General features: G+C 41.6%; 1 protein-coding gene across 1 annotated transcript in view; it reads right to left on the reverse strand.

Moving 5' to 3' along the window:
• tmtc2b (transmembrane O-mannosyltransferase targeting cadherins 2b) overlaps nt 1–23,503 on the reverse strand; it is a 184,772-nt gene that overhangs the window by 92,903 nt on the left and 68,366 nt on the right. The window contains exon 2 of the mRNA XM_074678438.1: nt 17,834–18,410. Within this exon, the coding sequence (XP_074534539.1) occupies nt 17,834–18,410 (577 nt within the window). The remainder of the gene's footprint in view (nt 1–17,833; nt 18,411–23,503) is intronic.

The following is a 23,503-nucleotide window of genomic DNA, read 5'->3' on the forward strand; positions in this document are numbered from 1 at the left end:
AAAGAAAAAAGCACAAGAAAAAAACAAAACAAAACATACAAATCAGGGCTTACCATATGTTACATTGCATCACTTGTTCAGTATTTCTTGAAAAAAGTGTTTAAAGAGAGGTTAGCAGTGAGCAGTAAAATGGATTATTTTCCAACTCCGTCAAATCGGACGAGATGATCACGAAAAAGCTGCCAAATACTGAAAAATTTAGTGAGATTGCCCAACAAGCCATACTGGATTTTCTCCATGTGCAGTACAGATGTGAGGTCAGTTAGCCAGGTCTTCAACTGGGACACAGAGTCAGACTTCCAAAGACTTAGTGTCACTGCCTTAGCAATTATCATACCATACATAACTGTGCACTGTACAGAGCGACTACTCATCTAAAAACATGAAGCTTTTGCTGAATTCTTCATTGCAGTTCCTCAAGTGTCCACTTGAGGCTAGCTTCAGAAGTACTGAATGCCGCATACACACCAAGCCATAAAGTAGAATTTTACTGCAAGTATAGACATATCTACTGCCTGGTTTAAAAGATATCTTGGGTCTGAAGAGCAACTTGTTCACTCAGTCCAAAGTACAGGATTATTTATTTTGTATTATTTTCTGAGTTATTTAACCTACAACTTTATCCATACAAAGGCATATATGACTTGACCAACAGGTGGGCACCCTGTAGCTGTCTGTGAAGAGGCTGAAGGTCACCTCTTTACCTCATCTAAACTCAAATGAAGCCAGTTTGAATTCAGCATCATTAACAATAGGCTACAGGACTCTGTATCAGATGCAGATCAGTGACATCACAGAGACTAAGCCTATACATAAGACAGTCTATGGCAGAGACAGGCAACCTCCTCCATGACTCGTGCCACTTTAAAATACACTCATGCCCAAAGTGCCAATCTTTAGTTGTTTCATAAAAACATTGGCAGTCATTAGGGAAGTCTACTTTACGTACTCCCCGCTAGAGAATGGTTTTCCATGCTTCACTACTGCAAAGAGCAATGGCGTAACTTTCTTCCGCTGTCTGGTTTTAACAGAACAGAAAGTTTTCAATGTGTTACTCTGTTAAGCAGCATTTTGCTATCTTTTTTTTTCTGACTCCAATTTATCTATCTCATCTCTTAAGTTCTTCTGTGTCTGGTCTCAAAAAGATGCTAAACACTTGATGTTCTACAGACCACACTTTAACAGCAAAAGGTGCATGTTGCTATCTTCAGCAATCTCTGGCAATAAATCCATACTCTAAATGGATGTGATTGCGAGCTAGCAGATTGAACTCCCAAGAGAGTTGCAGTGACACACTTGCAAGTCACATTCACACACTAATGTCATGATTTCAATGTATTATTATTGATTAATAAAAAAGTTATTGATTACATTTTTAGTAAGAGTAACACACTAACAAGTTTTGGTTGGGGGCTAACTGAAGTGTTAAACAGAATACAATAGTTTTGTTATTATTTAGCTTATTTATTTTGTTCTCTGCCTCATTGTAATTAGTCTCTGCGTGCCAACATAAATAGCCCTCCCTGGTCTATGGGATGGATTGAATGTTTTTTGTGAGGCCTCATATAGAAATATCATGAACCCATTCGTTTTCCTCTTCATAGTGGCTGAAGATCTGGAGTAATGCAGTTCTGGTTGATCCATTTTACATATCAGTTTATTCCAGAGTGCTACAGCTACAGTTTTTACAGCTAAACATGTCAAAAGTTGAAAAAACAGTCTGACTTTATTCTGAAGGGAAAATTCAAAAACCTCCCTGAAAGCTGTCAGTTCATTAATGCTGTGCCAGTCTAAACTGTGAGTCTGTTATTTGCTGAAACACATCAGCGTGAATCAATTAGCTCTCTCAAGAGGTTAATGATTTTTAGAAAAAAGACAAACCAGCAAATCTATAGGCGTCTCCATTAAGACGAGCTGATGTATGCATTAGAGTGAAACTGCTGCAGGAGGGTGGTGCTGGAAGACATCTCTCCAAAGGACTGATGTATTACATAACACACACCACTATTGATTCACAGAGACACTGGCTATAAAAAGAATGTGATATGCCATCTTTTTCTGCAAGAAGAAGCGCTAGTGACAATGTGACATATTTCAAGCTTCTTGCTGTGTTTCACTTTTATTTCTCTCACCAACACAAGCCTGTTTCAGGGTTTTTGCACTTTCTGTTCTGCTTTCCCATCTCGCTGCTGCAGACAGAGTCAGGGTCACAGAGCTGGCTCCCTGCCTGTCAGGTTCACTTATCCCTGATGAACAGGAGGCTGAACCAAACCCAGCTCAAGTCACTTTCTATCACTGTGAGTTTACTCGCCCCAATTTACCCAATGGCAGTATTTTTAGTGGTCAAAAGACCTGTTCACTGTCTCCCCATTACCCAGTGACAGTGCTGCTTCTTATGGAGCCAGGGCTCCACACAAAAGGATTAGGTTTATATTTTGGTTGGTACGTATATTTGGATATTTTCTGCAGAATAAAAGGTGCTTTGTAGGTAAGTATGGAAGTGAAACAGCAGCTTTATCCTAACATACTGTCACAAAATCTGACATGTGATACCTTGAGAGCTGACTAACTTACATACTCACTTCTTTATGTTAACCATCACCACTAAATTGAATAAAAAGAGTTCTTTTGGCTTTCACCCTAAGACAACTGGGAAAGGCTCCACCACCCACGACACTGAACAGGCTAAGCTGACTTGAAAATAGATGGGTGGAGTTTTTTTTGGCAGTAAATGAAGGGTAATATGTGAGAAATAGTTTCAAAATCTGCTTTTGTTGTCAAAAACATCAGGAAAACACGACAGCCACAGCAGCAGCATGTTGTTTTGTTCAGCAGTGACTTCCAGATATTTTTGCTAATTGTTCATCGACCTCACAGCAGTGAGAAGACTCCAGGCAAGCTCTATTAACCATGTATGCAAGACGCTGAGCTAAACTACAGCTTGGAGGCTGTAGCTAAATATTTATGGTACTGAGAGAAGAGGAAGTGTTGTCTCTGTGTATAACTCAGCTCCAGAGCAATTCCTAAACCATGGTTTGTAAAACTGTGAATATTAACCTTTAAAGTGCTGGAAAAGAGGAGGGAAGGGGGGGAAGATTTAAACCCCACAGAGGATATGAAACACAACTGTAATATCTGGGTTTAAAGAGAAATTTTGATGCCCCATGATTGAGGTTGCCAAATTGTAAAGAGGAGCTCAGGTGGACTTTCAGCCTGCTGGCACAAAGCTACAAAATGCCCACCTGTCTGTCCACTCAGCCATGTCCTGGATTATGCAGACGTGTCACCATGACAAAATCAAAACATATCAAACTTTCAATAAAATCAAACCAAACACGATAGCTAAAAAGAGTCCTGTTTTGTATATATGTATATGTATATGTATAGCCTCTTTTCCACCAGACAGTGCGATTCAGATCTGTACAGGTTGGCTCAGTTAAGCTAGGTCCTATTTTTGTTTCCACAGCCAACTGTGCTCTTGAGGTAGGGGGCGTGTATGCTGGACATTAATGAAATAACAGTGTGATTCGATAGCAGCGCGACAAAGTCGACCGTGCTACTGAAGCCAACGAAGAAGAAAAACGCGACACAGTAAACAAAGAGCAACGATGGAAGACATCCAGGAATCCATCCTCTTTGTGATTGGCATGTGGGTCTTTGTTAGAGAGCGCAATCAAACTTTGTTTTAGAAAAGTCTGTGTGCCGCCAAGAGAAATACAGCAGCCGCTGTCACACAGGAAGTAACAATTCTTTTGTCCAATCAACGGTCTGCAGAGTCTCTAGCTCCACCTTCTGTAATTGGATCAGTTTAGTTTAGCATCCCAAGGGAAGGGTCCTAAAAAGTAGGGCGGCTCGTCTTGGTTATTTGGGGGTTTGTCCTGGGATTAGTCAGTGGAAACCATAGACTGTATAAAACATGGATGTAGTCTCGCCAAAGTCACCCCTCTGTTTCTAAAACGGAAAATGAAGCACATCGGCTATAGCGGCCATATTGGTAGGGGCAAGGGCTTTGCCTACAGCCATAGGGTGCCTGTCGGTCACGTGACCCTCAGCTGTGCCTCTTATTGAGGGGAGCTCGCGATCTTAATATCCTCAGAACGGCCGAGTTGGAAACAAATTCACCACCTGTGCAGTGGGTGCTGTTAGTATAATTAGCAACTCAGACAGTAGACGTTTTTTGAACCAGGCTGTAAATAGGTTTATTTCTGCTTTGAAAACATCTTTTTTTGGCTTGGTGTGAATGTGACTTCCGCTACTTCCGGAGACCCCCTCAAGCAAACACTTGAGAAACAGCAGATTTTAGTACATCAGCATTGTCTCATATTCCCAGACGGGAGGTTGCCGCTTGGTGGAAACTCCATAAAATGCGTGCTGAGACAAACCAAACTGAGCGCCTTGGTGGAAACAGGCTTATGTGTGTTTGTATGTGAATGAATGAATGTCCTTCATACAATGATTTTTTTAACCTAGCTGTAAATGTAGAGACTTAAAATATGCATTTTTTTCATGGGGCCTAATGAGGATTTAATGGCTCTTACAGCAAGCCTCAAGTGGACACTTGAGGAATTGCATTTTATCTCATTAATACATTTGCTCCTAGACTCCTACTTGAGCTTTTGCTAAGCTTACTTATGAACTTGCTTCTGCAGCCTTCATACAGTCATGAGAGGGCAGTCTTCAAAATTAAGCTCAAGGAAACAGAGTTGGATAACTGCAAGTTGGCAAAACTTGATTCCTTTATGCCTTTAAAGTGTGCTGCAGAGGATAACTGTGGTCTTGATTAAAACACAGTGATGATAGATGCCAAGCTTCTTTCTCTACATATATGAAAAGTTATGGCTAGACTAAAATGATTCTGAAAGAAGCGTCATATTAACTTTTAGACCTGATTTTAGTATTAAAGAGAGGGTAGTCTGTAAACATTGATATAAGGTAACAATGCTAGATGTCCATACAACAGCAGATTAAGCATTCCATAGCAAGTGTTGCATGATTTATTGAGCAGGAAATCAGACACTTTAGGGGGACCAGAGGGACAGAATAAAGACAAGAAAAAAAACAACAAAAAAAAACACAATAACCCCTCTTTAAGTTTTTTTTTTTTTTTGAATTTTCATTAATAAGGCTGTTCCCTAAAATGTGAAGCCCAGTATTGCCACAATGGGTTTGTTTTGTTTTTCTACAAATGTGTTTCCATTATTCAAGCCTCCGACTGCCCATCTCCATACCCAGTCCAGAGGCGGTGGTGTGTATCCCCATGTGAGAAGCAGGTGGGCGAGGGCAGGGGGCACAAGCTGAGCCCACCAGGCCCAATCCATCACCCAGTGACAGGAGCCATTAGAGCAAGGAGGAGCATCTGTGGAGCCCCAGGTATGAATGTATCGGCTGTACCTCATCTGATACACAGCAAGGGTATGTATGGATGTCATGGTTTGTATGCACAGTCTGTAGCTCACACACACACACACACACACACACACACACACACACACACACACACACACACACACACACACACACACACCTTGGCATGGAAACAGCTTCTGCAAACATAAGACCTCTATCTCACATTTGCCCTCCTCCTTTGTCCTCCATACCAGAAAGACTGAGGTCATCCCTACAACACCTGAGCTCTCAGGTAAACTCTGTCAGCACCGTTACCCTCCAGACATACACACACATGACCTTGTGCTAATAGCCAAAGTGTGAAGAGAAAACTGGAGGTGTGAAAAGACAAAGTGTGTGTAAGCTTGACATTCAGTCAGGGCCAGCTGGGTCACATCCCCGCTCCGGATCATTCTCCAGAGACAGCATCATCAGACAGTGGACACGAACAAAAGAGAATGTCTCAGGTATCTTTAAAGAGGTATTACAAGATGAACATGTACTGCATTAACATGACATCACCGCGATTAGTCCTCTTAATCTGGTTTTCACTTTCAAAGAGTCGGATTCCTGCATTGTGTTTTTCAGAGCGTGTTGTCTTTCAGCTCACGTCAGGAGAGTCGGACCCTGAGGGGCTGAGGATCACACTGTGCCACAGTGTTAAGTGAGCTTATTTTACTCATCTACAAAAATAACCAGCTCACTTTACATCATCCTGCTCTTCACAAAGCTCCTCTGCGAGTGAATCAAAAAGTTCACACCAGATCTGGACTGAGTTCAATCAATCGAATCAGAGATACTACGCTGCCCTCACAGTGTGTTCTTGTGTGTCGCTCGACATCAAGTTAACATTTTAAAAGTCTCAAAAAATTACGAAAATGATTGATTTTCTTGTACTTTACTTAATTCTTTACTGGAATTAGACCAATATTATAAAAAGACACATGATACCTAAGGTAGAAGTGTGTCATAAAACATTAACAACACCACGTAGCTCAAAAACAGAGGAGGCTCACGCTTCTTTTTGTAGAAACACTCCTAAAGAGTGAACTCTCAGTCCACTCTTACTGTTGACTCTATAGTCTTCTTACCACAAACTTCTAGTTATTAGTTTCATTTAGTTAAGCTTGTTGGTTAAATATATTAATAGACATTTCTGTAAATATGCTGGTTTAGCCATGTTGGCTTATTTCAACCGTAGCCTCTGGGGCAGGTGACAGGGGCACTCTAATGATTAAAATGCATTCAGAAAAAAAACAGAAAAAAAACAGTTCTATATCCACATTATGAATTACATTTCAGTAGAATTGATTATAAAATTTTAATAAAATGCGTAAAAAAATAGACCAGGTGGTAACACTCTTGACCATTTCTTAACCAAAGTTTTGAATTTCTTCTTCTTCTTAAAAAAAGGGATAATCATATTAAACTGAGTCTAATCATCCCTTAATTTCACCCCTGTTGATATTATGTGAACACACCAAAATTATTAACTTTGGTGAAGTGTGTTTTTCCCTCTTCCTGTTTTTTTTTTTTTTTTTCCACAACCCTCACTGGGGAGTTTTGTCAATTTGATGCAAACTTGCTCAACAGTGTCGGTCAAATGAAGAAGGTCAAAGGAAAAAATAGAGCCCAGAATACAGACTTCTTCAAAGAGGTCTTGGTGACCTGGATATGTGAACAAAAGAAACTGGACCTGGGGCACAGAGAGCCAATTTCTCACGCTTGTGTCTAAAGCCATTGAAATAGCAAATTTATCACCAGACCTGGCATCTCTGTGAGTTATTGAGCATGTTCAGGCTTCTAAAAGCCACTTAAGAGGGTAATATAAAAAAGATCCTATCAGACACGATCAGGTCCTCACACCACTCTGTGCTCAGGCATGCATGATGCACAGATCACGTGAATATGAGGAGTGAAGCCGTCTTTCTTCTTCTCGACTTAAAGGGTGAAGAAAAACAAGGGGAACAAGAGCCATTGGTTCCTTGCGAAGAAACTTCACCACTTAACTGCATTTTCCTCATGGACCATCTTCATTTTTGTCGAATTCTTCTTCACATCCTAAGTCTGCAACAGTGCCATAACCCCTGGCAATCCGGATCTGTACTCAATGGTACCAATTTTTAGTACTTTTGTGGGTATTAATTAGAGCCCGGCCGATTAATCGGTCGGGCCGATTATGCCCGTCACCGATTAATAGATATCGGCCAAAATGTAGCAGATTATAAAAATTTTTGCTCCACTGAGATTCTGTCACTCCTGCTCCTGTGTGTCTGTGTGTTGGGCTGCACACTGCTCGAGTGCCCGCCCCCTCCGTCCACCATTATGTAATGTAAGACTATAGAATGACGTTTTAACATGGTGTTAGTTGCTTTTTTGAAAGATATACAGAGATAAATGCTACTGTTAATTCACACGTCCACCATTATATAGTGTAATACTATAATACGGCGTTTTAACGTTGTTTAACTTGCTCATTGTGTGCTTACATTTTAATTTTTTTTTCCACCTACTGTGTTTTTAAAGTTTGACTTCTTTATTTATTATTGTGTTTACAGCTTGTTTTTATTTATCATTGGTTTAAACTACAGTTCTTATGTTAACAGTTGTATAATTTAAGTTCCTTGTTCTGTCTCTGTCTTACATCATATGGGTATTAAATTTGTGATTATATACAGTATATATCCTGTGTATATCAATGAATTTATTATATATATCTGCCGATATATCGGATATCTGCCGATATCGGCTTTTTTTGCCCCCAGTATTGGTATCGGCATCGGCCCCAAAAATCCCATATCAGTCGGGCTCGAGTATTAATGTAGCAATAAACATTAATTTGTTTAATAATGAAATCTCAACCTTTTTTAATTTAACACATTTGTTCTTCAATATATAACCTTACAATGCTGTGTTCATGTCCAGCATGGACAATCCCCTACTCTTCCATCCCTAACAGTGATGTCACAGCCGATCAGTGTATGTTAGGGAGAACAAATTAAACAACACTTTGAAACTGTTTATCTCCCTCGTTACAGCTACAAGGTTTACATTAAAAACACGGTCTCATCATTCAGATTCTCCCATCATTTCACTTCATTCATCCAAACATTTATGTTAGCAGAAAACTAACACAGACAGAAGTCCTCAGGACAGATCATTCATCACATTACACCATGGAAGAAACACCTCCAGATCACATTTAAAAACATTCTTTCCTCCACTTAATCAAGAGCTCTAATTATACTTCAGCATCCCTTTTTGAAAATGAGCCCATCAGCTCCTGCTGTGCAGGAGAAAGTCTTGTAAAAAGCACACTTTTCCACATAAACTTCAATAACAACACATGGACCTCCACCACTGCCAACCATGCTGCATTTAAAGGCTCTAAACTCATTGACTTGGAGAAGCTAAAAACATGAGAACACATGCTCATAAAGCTCTCATCAGGCATTAAGAGGCTAAAAGTGGAGAACATCAGCACTGCAAAGGTCAGAGTGAGTAAACAATATAATGGCAGCTATTAAAGAGAACATGGGTACTGGAAAAATAACTAATTAGAAAACAGTGTAAACTGTGAACACACTGTGTTTGAGTATTTACAGCTAGGGTGTGTGTCGGTTGAGAAAACACACACTCAGCTTATAAGAATAAGTGAAAAGAGGGCAAACGTCATCTTGGTTTATTTAGAGAAAAAGACACACTGTGGGTATATGTTCATGAAAAACTTGTTTTGAAAATGCTGATGTCTGATTCTGGTTTATCTAAAGAGCATCATGTTTTTTCTTGAACACTCAGAAGTGACACTAAATCTCTTAATAAAAGCTTTGGGGTGCCAGAGGATACCATGAGCTTTCAGTTCAGCGTCACTGTCGACCGACATGTGCTTATTCAATTACACCTCGGGCACTATTGTTTGTCTCCTGCTATCTGTTTTCAGTCCAAGACGATCACATGCAGACGAAGAAGAAGAAAAATTGCATTAGCTTTTCTACAGCATGCTCTGCACAATACCCGTTAACATGCAAAGACTTGAAGAGGATACAGAGTTTGCAAGTTTTTCCTGCACGTCTTCTTAGCATGTTGTAGTTTTTGGAAGCAATTTTTCGCCCATGCAGTGACCTCCACTAAAGAGTCATGTCTGTTTTTAATGCAGTGCTGCCAAAGGCATGAAGATCATGGGTCATCCAGCTTTGCACGATACAACCCGTGTTTGATATTGAAAGACCTGAAGAGAACACAGAGGTTGCATGTGTTTGTCTAATCCTTTTAAGGATTTTAGCCAGGGGATAATAAATCTGATGAGAGGCAGAAACGGATCCATGGTAACTCTTCAGATGTAAGGACCAGAACACAAACAAACTGACAGTTTGAGTTGTTTGTTCTGACCTGTTTAAAATCCAGCGTGCTTTGAGCTCTCTTCGTATCCATTACTCTGGTTTTGCAGCTCTGTGAATCCCAAAACTTCTATTTTGCAAGTTTATTTTTATCCTAAGCGCTTGATTCTTCTCTTCTATGATGCATATTTAACGTTATGCAACATGCAACTAATAAATCAGGATAATATCCATGCATTACCTCTTTCCCTCTGACTTGCATGCAGAGACTACACTTAAAGCCTTGATGGTTTGAGTTAAGAGCCACATGGATTTACAGCAAAGCTCACAGTCTCTGCTGCCTCCGACCATCAAACCGCACACAGGAGCCGTAATGACACAAAGGAGATTTTCAGCAGATATAAAACTCTAATGTAATGGACTGTGCGCCACAATCAGATAAGCAGGCCAATTTCCTCATTTCCATCGTTAAATGTCAAACGACCGCGGCTGAGAGCGCAGCTCTGTGATAGCACGGGCCCTTTGTGGCCTGTCAGTCATGAAGCACGGGCCCCTTCAGCCCAAATGAAGAAAAGTTGTTCAGTAGGGAAGGAAGGGGAAAGCTGGGACATAGTGACAGCTCCTTTTTCATGATGTTATGCCTTGTTTCCCTCTTATCTCACATCGTTAATATTCCATTTATTCCCTTCCGTTTGGGGATTCAGTGACCGGGTTGTCAGCACCTCACAGATCTCAGGTCCTGCATTTATTTTCACTTTAAGGATCGCAGCTCTGTATAAACTAATGCCTCTGCAGGTCACTGAAGGCTCAGCGTGCCCTGAGGAATAACTCCTCTTTGCTTTTCATCAGCTTAAGTGACAGCCAGTCTCCACGGAGACGGAGAGGGATAGATGTACACTGGTCGACCGGTTTCCATCAGAATAACAGATCAGATCCACTGGATGAGCTCATGAGCACAGAGTCAATGACATTACAGAGAGGACGGTCTTATATAACAGACATTTCTCATAAAAGAGCATGATTTAAGTGATAATGTCAGTGCTCGGTCTTTGCTGCTTCTACAGCTTCTGTGGTGTGACTTAATGACACCCTGCAGTAATGACAACTGTCAGCTCAAAGTTGCACTTTAGCAGAATCAAACCAAAGAAATGGTCATTTGACTCAAAAAGACGCTGTTTTCTCTGAGCGGGATGAAAAGAAACAGAGTTATTTGGCAAAGTTCGTCCAAAAAGTGTTTGAGAACACACACGATGATCTACTGGTTTAAAGAAACCCTCTGTTAGGTTCAGCACCACCTCTCCTCCTTTTCTTTAGAGTCACACTCTATCATTACACCTGCAGCTCTGAATCTGACTGGAACACCAGCTGTGTTTATCTTTTGGTTTTACAATATTACTGTGCAACAGGATGAAAATGGTCTTCTTCAGCCATCTTTCTCTAATTTAATTCACTGCCATAATTGTGTCAACATTAAAACTTACACATTGCATCCTCACCAGTGTCAACCTAGCTTTAAAGTTAAACCCAAGGGGTAACATTCAGTTTCAAAAAATGAAGCCTATGCAGAAGTGTTAAAAGTTGCTGTTCATTGAGAATCCGCTTAAGGCTGGCTGCAGAAAGAGCAGAAGTCTCGTACACACCCAGCCATAAAAACAGACTTTTACAGCATTAAAAAACACATTTGGTTTAAAAAAATTCTCAATCAGCACACACTGTGGTGGGTAATCTTTTCCAACTCAGTGATTTAGGATCATTTGGTTGTCCAATCAGAGACACAGCTCAGCTCACGTGACTGACAGGTGCTCTATAGCTGTTTGAAAGGACGCTCAAAGCAAATGACGTGTCAAATGTGGCTGTGTCTGCAGACTGGTTTCATTTCACGTTTTCAGGGACAGTCGAGTGATGTTGTGGAGACTACATCTATGTTTTATAGAGTCTATTATTATAACCCCAATCCCCATAATGTGAGGGTGCTGTATAAACTGTTAATAAAACTGATACTGACTTTGTTCAATATGAAATGCAGCTAAAACAGCTAGTCAAATGTTTAATATGAATAATTTATGCTTTCTGAAACTATACACTCATGACACATATTTTAAGGAGCCGTTTACACGACAACAGTTTTAGGGTGAAATGCAAAAGTTTTGTTGCGTTTCAGCCTCAGGCAAACTTTTGAAAACAGCCTCCAGAGTGTTTTTTTTGAAACGCTACCGACACCGTTGCCATATCGACAGGAAGCTGGCGATTTCAGTGGAAATGTTGACGTCACACTCTGCTTCGCTCAAGCACATACAACTTGACAACAGTACTGTTGTTACCAATGTCGCGAACTACTGTGTTGTGCTTGTGCTGCTCAATCTACTGAATCTGACTGTCTTTTTTAACAAAATGTGCATCTGTTGCTCCACTTCTGCTCTTAGTATTCGCCAATACACCAGATGATCAGCTCAACTCTACTTCAGGGGAAATCTACCAAAAGCTGCTTCTGGACAAGACAGTTATAGCGCCAACTACAGGCCTGGCATGCTTACTACACTGTTTTCAGTCTCTCATTGTTTCTGTGTAAATGCAGATTTTTTTTTCCCACTGCGTTTTAGAGTTTTCAGATAAAATGTTTTCATGTAAACAGGGACTAAATCCTGTGTTTCTAAACAGTTGGGACAGTGACATGTTGGCCAAGTCATGTCATCAGATCTTCCTGTAACAACACTCTGTAAATGTCTGTGAACCCAGGTGATCAGTTTTGAAAGTGAAATGTAGGTCCATTCTTGCCTGGCAAAGATTTCAGCAGCTCAACAGGGTTCAGGGTAGGGCTGGGAGATCATGGCAAAAATCATTAGCACGGTTAACTGAACCTCCTATCCCAATTTAGGTTAGTTCACAATTATCCAACTCTTAACACAGTTTATTCTGCAATTTTGAAACTGGTACCTGAAATGAGCATGCTTGAATGAAAAAATCAAGTTACTCATAGAAGTAATGAAATTGCCTAGAATGGAAATGTTTCGTGGAGAAAAAATCAAATATAGAGAGAGAATGAAAAGGGAGGCATAATGGAACTAATGGACCCAGTAGTTTTACATCAGTTAGAAGCTCTTAATGTTGGATCAATTATTCTTTTGATTAATTTTCCAGCCCTATAGCACATTGACTCTTCTATTACAAATACATGGTGTTGTAACATTTCAAAGTAAGTAGGGTCTTCCCTGAAGAAAAGCTATTTTCTGCATGATGTCCTCTTTGCATGGGACAGTTTTTGGAAGTGATTTGTACTTCATGTAGTGATTTTCACTACAGAGTCATGTCTGCTTTAAATGCAGAGCTGCTTAAACAAAATGCACTGGGAAAACCAAAATCAACGCAAGAGTTTACATCTTTTTTTAAGTAAAACTGTCTTATAAAACTTAATATGAGCCATACCCCCCCTCAAGTCCAGGAGAATGTCTTATTTCAAAATGTACGTGTTCAGATTCTTGTATTGAGACATTATTCTCATATCATGACTTGTCCAGTGTATTTTTCTTACTCCATGGCAGAGTTGTTTTAGTCTTTGCAAGCAATCCAGATGTCATTTTCATCTTTTAATACCTTGAAGTAAGACGTTTTCTGGGCTTGAAGGTGAACCTGGCTCATATTGAGTCTAATCAGAAGATTTTCTTTACTAGAGTGGACATGAAAATTTGCTTGGTGTTTTATTTTTGTTTTATTTTTTTGCAGCATGGAAACTCTGTTTTTTTATTTTTTATTTTTCTAAGAGATTTCTCCAGATTTTCTGAATCTTTTAATGATATATTGTTGATGTTGAAATCAAAGTCTTTTCAACTTTACTCTCAGAAACGTGAGAAATTGCTCACGCAGTCTCTCATAGAGTCTCATCTTTACCTCGAAGAGACTCTACTCTCTGGAAATCTTGTGTAATCAATCATTTAATAAACCCTCAGCCTAACCCTAACCCTTAACTAAACTTGGGAGATGTACCAAGAGGTGTTTTTTTCAGCATTAAAAAAATATTCTTTTTTTACTGTTAATTAAAAACTGTGTTGGCAGCAAATGTAAAAATGAGCAAATACCTTTTATTTAGCAATCGGGTTTTTCATTTCAACATCTGAATTGCTGTTGTGCACCCTTCTCAATTACAAACAGTGTTTCAGTGATGTACAAAACATCAAAATGTGTTTTTCATCAACATTTTACATGAGATTAAACTCATTCAGGTCAGAGCTGGAGTCACTCTTTGTGAAGCTAAAGTGCAAATTTCTTGATTTTGGGTCGAGGAAGGAATTAAACATAATGTTAAGAAAGAAATTAACTTAAGGAGAGCAAACTCTCCCTGACCAATCAGTTCAATTGTGGACTAAAAGGATGAATTTGTTGCAAATGCTTTAAAACATATTGTGCCAATTTGTATGTCTTTGCCTAAGCGTCTGTGCGTCATCTTGTAGCGGCTACATTATTTTAATGTAACTGATTCTGTGAGTGAAACTGGAAAGTAACAGCCTGGTCTTTGGCAGAAACGTGGACAGAAACTCTTCAGCTGCTGAAACTCAGGGAGGAAAACTGGACACAACACATCCATCCTCAGAGAGGATGCCAAGTTATTTGACCACGATGGCAAACAGAGAAAAATAAATCTGGAGGGAGACGTTAACCTTTAGCCAGTGATTTTTCTTCAAAGACAATTGGATCAGAGAGCTTTGTGGATTTTCAATCAAGAGGCTGAGAAAAGTGTCAGCTGTGGGGGATCATCTCCTCTGGCCCTCTTGGCCCTGTCTCCTCTCCGGTCTGGCCACGCCTGACGAGGCTTCAGAAGGCCTGTCTGCACGAGGGGATGGACGGGCTGGACTCCAGAGGACACAGAGTCAAATCAGGCTTAAATCATGAGAGGACAGCATGGAGGAGACAGCAGCAGACGCCTGAACTCTTCACGTCCACACCGAGCGGAGTAATGAGTGAGGAGCTGGAGCTGCTCTTTAATTATCCAATCCCTGTCTTTGTTTCTTTTTCTGCGTCTGTCTGTTTTAGCTCTCCTTTTGTCCCTCCTCTCCACACAACGTTTCTCTGAGTGTCTTTGTTTGCTGGAGCTGGACTGAGAGCTTCCCTCCTATTGGCTGCTCTGAGGCCCTGTTGTCCTGTCTGTGCTCATGTCTCGTTGAATTTGTTGTGATGAGTGGAGAGTCATGGGTGTCACATTGACTAGACAGCAAACAGTAAACACTCCTGACAGGAACCATTGGGGTAGAAGGCTGCTTGATATATGAGTGCTTCAAAAGCAAACATGTACCCAATGGGCTTCACAACTTTTTTTTCAGCATCTTCTCTTGAAATGTTCTTATCTTACCCACTTTCTCTTGGAGAGCTCATACACACATGCACATGAACATGCCAGTATAATGTATGCAAAAGGTGAAAACTAGGAGCGGGCATCAAAAACTCTTTCCTGTTAAGGATCCATAAGAAATGTTTCTTTCCATTGACATCCTTAGCCTTTCTGCGTAACGATTCCCTTATTGATTTTTCCACTATGCCCGAGCTGCTGGACCTTATGTTGACCAGTCTGCTGCAGCTATCTTAGCTTAGCAGATAGATCAGTTTCCCAAGAAAACTCTGATTCAGGATTTTCAGCTTGAGGTTTTACTGAAGAACTCAACACACAAGAAATAGCGCTAGCTTGATGCTAATGTATATATAATATATCATATATCTGATGTGCTAGCACTTAGCATAGATGAGGATGGGCATTTCAAACAAAAGAGCTATTTGATATCCACTCATAACTATTCAAAGATTATTTGAAGACCCACCCCCACCCACATACACATACCTGCTAACATCACACTTTGACAAAGACGCAGAGGGCTGTTCTGCTCTGCACTTCAATCATCAGATTTACTCCTTTAGTTGATGAAGTCTACCACTGACTGTTGATCTGCAGACAGCGCCGCACTTTCTGCAGCATGCCTCTCTGTCACATGGCTGTGCATAGTTGTTGACGACTTATGATATGCTAGACCAGGGGTCACCAACCTTCTTTAGACCAAGGGCTACCTTACAGAAAACGAGTGGCACGAAGGGCTACTTGTCTGATAAAAACTTTCAGAACAAATTTGCACAGATCACTTTTTAATAACATTAATCATAGAAGAAATGGTAATACTATGTGAAGAGACTGCTTCCAGGTCAATGGTAATTATTTTACAATGATTTACACTACACTGATGGTAGTAAGGAGCTCCATTATGACCAGTGCTGTTTTTTGGATCACTTCTGCGGGCACCTTAAGTGGTTCTTGAGGGCACTCAGGTGCCCATGCGCATCACATAGGTGACCCCTATGCTAGCCGAACCTCGCAGAGTTTGCACTGCAACTCATTTTCATTCATTTTTTCGAGGGAGTTCCTGCACTTCCCAATCCATACTCGAACAACTCCTTGTTCTTGTTTTGGATGTAAATCCTCCAACCTGTTCACTTCTGGTCCTGCTCTGTTCATTGTTACCATGGTGAAGGTAAATGGTAAATACAATCTGGTTTGGACACAGTTTGTTTTATTTTGAAAGTCATTGGGCATTTTAAATGGTTTCTGTGCACAACTTCCTGTTCCACTCGACCTGCTTTTGGTGAAATTGATGCCTAACAACTCCAGCATCTAGCATAAAACTCCCATCTACTGCTGACAAAGCCATCGTCAAATAAACTATTTGATTCATGCGTTTTTTAGTTTGCTTTTTTAACACCAGCCCATGTGAAAAAGTTAAATGATGATGATAATGTCTACAGACATAAATGAACATCTTGTGACTTGGAGAGAAACATTTCACCCTCTGCTGGAGAAAAGTGGTAACTTTTTTCCAATACATTTACAATAAACAAAGACTGAAATGAAGAATTTGAACGTGAAATTCTAACAAAAAATCCTGATATTTGGTATTTTGATTTTTTTTTCTCCCCACCCCTAGCATACATCAATATAACTTCAGTTTCACAATAGAATTCTAACTTTCATCACAGCCTGTGTAAACAATACTGTAAATTTGATATGTCAAAATACTCAAAGGCAAATGAAAGAAAAGCTAGGAGCAGGCTCATGGCTGGCCTCACGACTACAGCAAGGTTCCAAACAACTTAAAATAATGCCATAACCACTTTAAGACACTAGATGGCCTACTTGAGTCAATAACATATAACAAATCAGTACATTGGCGTCATTTGATGTGCAAATATTACTAATACCACTTATAAACTTGACCAAATGTTGTTGACTCAGAAAACCTGTAAAGCCCTTTTTATACAGAGAAAATTCACAGGGGTAATTGATAAGGTAAATGATAAAGAATTGGATTAATAAGCAGAATCGATAAGGACACTGGAATCGATAAAATCTTATCAATAACCTCCCTAGTGAAAATGCACAATGCTAACGTGCTACATGCTATAAAAAGCTCATTATTCATTGTTATGTTTCATAAAGACATCTTCAATCCCAAAGAATCTGCACAGATGGGCATTGAAGCGATTAACTAATCATCCCACACTGGTCTTGGCTTGATGGACATTTTAATTGGTTAAATGGGTTTTTAATTTGATGATTAAAATATTATTCAGAGAGAAGAACATGTGATTGTCCAGGGACGAGTTACACAAACAAGCACCACGGTGAACGCAGGGCCTTAAAAGGTCAGAAAAGCAGTTGGGTGTGTGTTTGCATTCCAGAATGAGTGTTTTAGTGTTATAGGAATTTAAATACCACCAAACAAACTCATCAATCTTCCAAATGTGCTCAGCTCAGATCTCTAATTAAAAGAGGGATGAATAAATAAACATTCACTGAAAGGCAGCATCAATGTTTGTGTTTCTGCATCTAATCAGAAAAACAGACCCTGCTTCCCGTTTCCTCTCCAACATGTGTGCTTCCTCACATGAACACAAAACACAACCTGCCCTGGCTGACGCAGCTGTGCACACATTTGCAAATGTTTTTCACGTCACATTGTCATGTAAAGCAAACACACACATCGTGTTTACACTCCTGCATGTGTAAGGACTACCCAGGTTGTTTGCTGGATTCTGAAGTGTGACGGAGCTGCACCACGAGCTGATGACAGACTGTTTACCTTGTAGATGAGCGTGATGATCTGTCGCAGCTTGAGTCTGTGGAAAACGCAGACGTCGTACAGCGCCGAAACAGCCAGGACAGTCACCCCCAGCTCCTTCCACAGCATGCTGCAGGCGGCGCAGCCCAAGCTGCTGAGGAACCAGGCCATGAGCCTCCAGGTCGTGGCGTGGCCCCGCAGCTTACAGTGACGTATGTAGCACAGCAGGGACAGCAGGAAGAAGAGGGCTGCGCCTTCATCTGCCCGCCCCACGACACCCGCCACCGCCTCAGTGTGGATGGGATGAGAGGCGAAGAGCAGGCCGGCCAGCAGCGTCCATAACCCTCCTCCGAGCAGCAGGCGAGCCAGGGAGGTAAACAGGCCTGTCACTGCTCCGTGGAGGACTACATTCACCAGGTGGTAACCCCACGGCTCCAGCCCACCCACAGCGTGGTTGAGACGGAAGGAGAGGGTGCAGAGAGGCCGGTACGACTTGTGACTCCCACTGTGTGTGAGCAAGGTCCCCCAGAAGTCATCGTAGAAGATATTAGTCCAGGGGGTTTCTGGAAGCAGGTCTTGATTGGTCTTGATAGCACGGCTGTAGAAAGAAGAGGAGAAAAGTTGATGATTAAACTGGAGCTGAAAGATTACAGATATAGATTATCTAGATTATTATCTCAGGTACGCTTCTTAGCGCTGACATTTCTGAGGATTTAATTTGTGTCACCGCTCTCCTCCCCAACCACTTCACCGTCCCGCCACATTTAATATAAGAGCTGTGTCTGAAAACAGTGTTTATGGTATACACTGTTTCTCTTGGCCCTGTAGACTCTCTGTGGAGGATGCTCAGCTATTCTTTCCTACTGCAGTCACAGCACAAAATATAGGCTGCTATGAAATGAAGCGTTCACAGCAGTCACAGCTTACAGCTCTGCCCTAAAAGTGTGGTCATGTGGCATTCACAAACAGAACATCAGACGGCCAGCTCAAGCTCCGGGCAGCTCTGCCACCACAGCCACAGCTCTTACAGCTGTGGACTCGGGGATTAAGGAAAAGCACCCCACCCTTTACCACATACAAACACCAGCACGCAGCGGGGGGATGCCATGTAGGGAGACGGCAGCTTGGAGAGGGGGCGACCTGCAGTGATAATCAACACAGCAGCTCAGAGACGTGGGAGAAGTGCAAAGCAGACATTTCTAAACACCAGATACAGTGGGGGAAATAAGTATTGAACGCATCAACTTTTTCTTATCACATTCATTTCCAAAGATACAATTGAAAAAAAATTTCAACCAGACATTGGTATTAACTCAAATAATCCACACATGAAAAGAAATCACAACGTCCAGGTCCATAAAAAATAATTATGTGGAATTAAGTGCTATAACACAGGAAAAAAGTATTGAACACACCATGGAATGGCTGTATACTCTGGCAAGGAAATGCACCATACCACCTGAAATCTGTCAGTAATTATTACTTAAACTTCCAATTAGTGCAAACCAACAGCAGCTGGGCTTGAGCAAACTGATGGTCCTATAGAAAAGGTTGTTTTTCACCAAGCAGTTAAAAACGACACACCTCATGATGGGTAAAGGCAAAGAGCTCTCTGAAGACATTCACAACCTGATTGTTGCTCAGCATTAGAATGGAACTGGTTACGGACTTATGTCAAAGCACCTGAATATTCCAGTCAGCACCGTTGGGGCCATTATTCACAAGTGGAAGAAGCACCACCTTACCATCAACAGGCCACGCACAGGAGCTCCTTGCAAGATTTCTGACCAGGGAGTCAGAAAGATAGTCAAGAGAGTACTCAACGAGCCAAGGACCACCCTGAAAGTGCTCCAGAAAGACTTGGAGGCAGCAGGTACAATTGTTACAGAGAAAACAATAGGCAATGCACTCCACCGCCATGACCTCTATGGACGCTCAGCCCACAAGACTCCATTCCTCAAGAAAAGGCATGTTGAAGCTTGTTTAAAGGTTGATAAACAGCATCTTGACAAGCCTGTAGAATACTGGGAGGGTGTTGTCTGGTCAGATGAGACTAAAATTGAACTTTTTCTGTTCTCATACTACATACCATGTTTGGAGGAGAAATGGCACTGCACATCACCCAAAAAACACTACAACAACAGTGAAGTTTGGAGGTGGAAGCATCATGGCATGGGGTTGTTTCTCATCTCATGGTGTTGGCAAACTTCATATAATTGACGGAGCAATGAATGGAGCCATGTATGGGGAAATTCTTGATATGAATCTACTGCCATCCACCAGGATGATGAAGATGAGACGTGGCTGGACCTTCCAGCAGGACAATGATCCAAAGCACACGGCAAAGTTGACTCTCTCAACATTTGTGGAAAGAGCTAAAGAAAAGGGTTGACCAGAGGGGACCAGAGAATATTCCAGATTTAAAGACAATCTGTGCAGAGGAATGGGCCAAAATCACACCTGAGCAGTGTGGGCCATTAGTTCAAACATACAAGAAGCGTCTGGAAGCTGTCATTGCAAACAAAGGCTTCCCCACTAAGTATAAGATGAGTCTCAGTTAACGTGTTTACTACTTTTTTCCTGTGTTATGGTACTTAATTCCACATAATCATTATTTATGGAGCTGAACGTTGTGATTTCTTTTCATGTGTGGATTATTTGATTTAATACCAATGTCTGGTAGAAATTTTGTTTGAATTGCATCTTTGGAAATAAATGTGATGAGAAAAAAGTTGACGTGTTCAATACTTATTTTCCCCACTGTATGTATTTTCAGCCTGACAAGACCAGCCACTAAATAAAGGGTCAGTTTGACTTCCTCTCTGCTCTGGATGAACCTGCCTGACCCAACATAACGCCGCTACATCAGCCACAAGCTGTGTGTGTCAGCAGCATGGGTGGTGGTGACCAGCAGGGGTCAAAGGAGGGGAAAGAGACATGTTCCTCTCCTTAAATATCCCCTCTGCCATCTTTAGCAGAGACAGCGCAGGCATCAGCTGCTCTCAGCGGGACATGGAGGTGATGATGACTTGAAGGTAAAACATCCACAGGGAGGAGGTTGGCAAAAGACGAACATAGGTGTTGCAATTAAAGGTGTGATAAATGGGACGTGACACATGGTAACAGGCTGAGAGCAGTTGTGATACACAGCAGTCATAATTAACACACACAGTAAAGTCAAGGTGTGAGGAAGTCAAGGAGTGAGTTATAATTTCCTCAGTGTAAATAAATTAAAGATTACCCCTGGAGGAACAAATGAGCCAGAGCTGAACCTGAGTCGATAAAATGAACAGCTCACTCTGCCGTCCTCAAGCTCCCAAACACAACACTTTACCTTGGCAGCTCCCGCCTCTCAATACCAGAAAGCTCACAGGGACTTTGGTGTGGTGCAGCGGGGATTGCAGCATTCATCAAATCCCAAAATGAACTGGCTCTGCCTGAGAAGGGTGAGCAGACATGATGGATCTAAGGGAAATGAAAACTACCTGCCTGGCCTCGGGATGTTGGAAGGGGCAGGGAAATAATCAGCTGGGATTTAATGGAAAAGCCTTGGATGTCGGCGCACAGATGATTGGGTTTCTAGCGTCTGAAGGAGAGTCCTTCCCTCCACCAGCCGGCTTTAGTCGGTAGCCCAGCTCCTTGCTTCATGACTCAGATATGCCAGTTTGTTTTCTCTGGCTCATTTGTCAAGCGAGATCTTCATTCCACCGTGAGATGCTCACATAAGAAGCATTATGGTTCAATTACATCTCAAAGCCATTTTGGAGACAAGTGCTCTCTTTTTCCAGAGCTCTGTGTGGTGAAGAAAAAGTGAGCCCAGAGATTTTATATATTGCCTCAAAACCACATGAGAGGTTTTTTTTTGTTTTTTTTTCAACCAGCCAGTGCCAGTCACTCAAGAGCCGACAGTGTTAACAGCTTCGGCTCCTCGAGTCGCCGGGCAGGAGGGTCCTTTCTCAGATCATCTCCTGATTATTCCAGAAAAAAGCATGCATACGCTGCAGCTGGAGAGCAGAGTTACAGAAAAAGAGGAGGCAGAAGTCGCTTCAATCTATAGCAAATCATTAATCCTCCGCAGGCTTTCATCATCAGGCCTCTCACCAGCCAAGAGGCCAGCTGGAGAGGCAGATAGAGTTTCTGTGGCCGGCCAGAGCCCTTCCTCAGCGAGCCTGGCAGCAGGAAGCAGGACCTCTCTGTGCAAAAACCTTTTTTCCAGCCGGGAGCACATTCTTCCTACAACCGCGCGCCTGCACACCGACTCCCAGAGGAGCAGGGGGATCATGTGGCCACTAACAAGAGAAGCCCCTGAAGAACTGTTCTCCCTCCCCTCACTCCGTCTCCATCATCGACTTCCTGCTGCCAACCCTGATTCCTCCACAGCTTGTCTGGATCTTAGTCGTGTGCCTCAATCTGTCAAAATCTGTTTGCTTGTCAGGATGTGGACTGAAACAGGGAGGGGAGTCAGGAGCTGTAGTTTTACTTGTTCTCAACACAGTGTGTATGAAACATTCCTATGTACACAATCCTGCTAAGAAGAGGAACTGTGATGGACCTTGAACTGCGATCCCTTCACGCACTATTTTTAGAGAAGTGTTACATGACTTCAACAAAAACAAGAAGTGTGATCCTGCAGGAAAACAAAGACAGTGCTGAGTCTGTTGCTTCAATTCACAGCCCAAAGAAGAAACAAAGAGAATCACTTTCACTCCAAAACCACCTCAGAGAGCAGGCTGGTTAAAAAAAAAGCAACTTAGTCTACAAAGCAGGGACTGAGGCCACAGAAGACAGAAGAGTTTTGTTTTGTAGACATTTGTTCTGTCATTCTTCTTCTGCATGATTGATCCTCCATCAAAAACAATTGCCAACAATCGAATCATGAATCCAATCCAGACAGATTTCTAAGAGGCTCTGTTGAGTTCAAATCATTTCCATGTAAATGGCTTCAGCTATCTCCTCATCTCTTCAGCTGAGAGATAATCATGTGAGGGCTGACCCCTTTGCCCCTGGATGAGTCTTGTAATGTGAATGCATGAGCAGGGTGAAGACAAATATATACAGCCTCAATGGTAACACAATCCCTCACAGAGAGGCTACCTAAAATTGAAGATTGATTGGCTTTACCGCTCCATCTATGAACCAGGCGCACGCTCAGGAGATGAGACCAGAGATTGGAAACCAAGGACATGTCATCGGGATTTTCTCTCTACAACTCTTCGATGAATTTAAGATGAAGCTGGGAGTGAAATGAAGCTGTTGGTCCAAAATAAAGCCTCCAAAGCCTGAGATGAAAAATGTATTCCCATGAATAAACTCAGAGGGCTGGCCTGCAAATCAAACACAGGATCACACTCGAGAGAGAGACGCTCTGTGTGGCTGAGAATACTGAGACAAAGCTGGGCTGTGGGATCATCATTTGAGCTGTGGGGATAGAAGGATTCACACGGTTACACTGAAATAAGTCGACTCAATGTAAGCGCACTTATATGCTTCTGGTTTTGCATGTTGGTGAAAGTGGTTTTAAGGGTTGTCCAGGGGTTTTGACCAATCAGAATCAAGCATCTTACATAGCTGGAAGAGCAGCACCAAAGCTAAGTTTTAAACTATAACAGGTCATACCAAACTTTGTGCAAAATTCAATCATGGAGAGTAAGTTAAAGCCCCATTTCGACCAAGAAGTCTGGTTTAGATCAG

Source organism: Halichoeres trimaculatus, unplaced genomic scaffold (assembly GCF_033239565.1).
Source record: "Halichoeres trimaculatus isolate MK-OKI-2021-1 unplaced genomic scaffold, fHalTri1.1 fHalTri1_scaffold_10, whole genome shotgun sequence".
Taxonomy (NCBI): domain Eukaryota; kingdom Metazoa; phylum Chordata; class Actinopteri; order Labriformes; family Labridae; genus Halichoeres; species Halichoeres trimaculatus.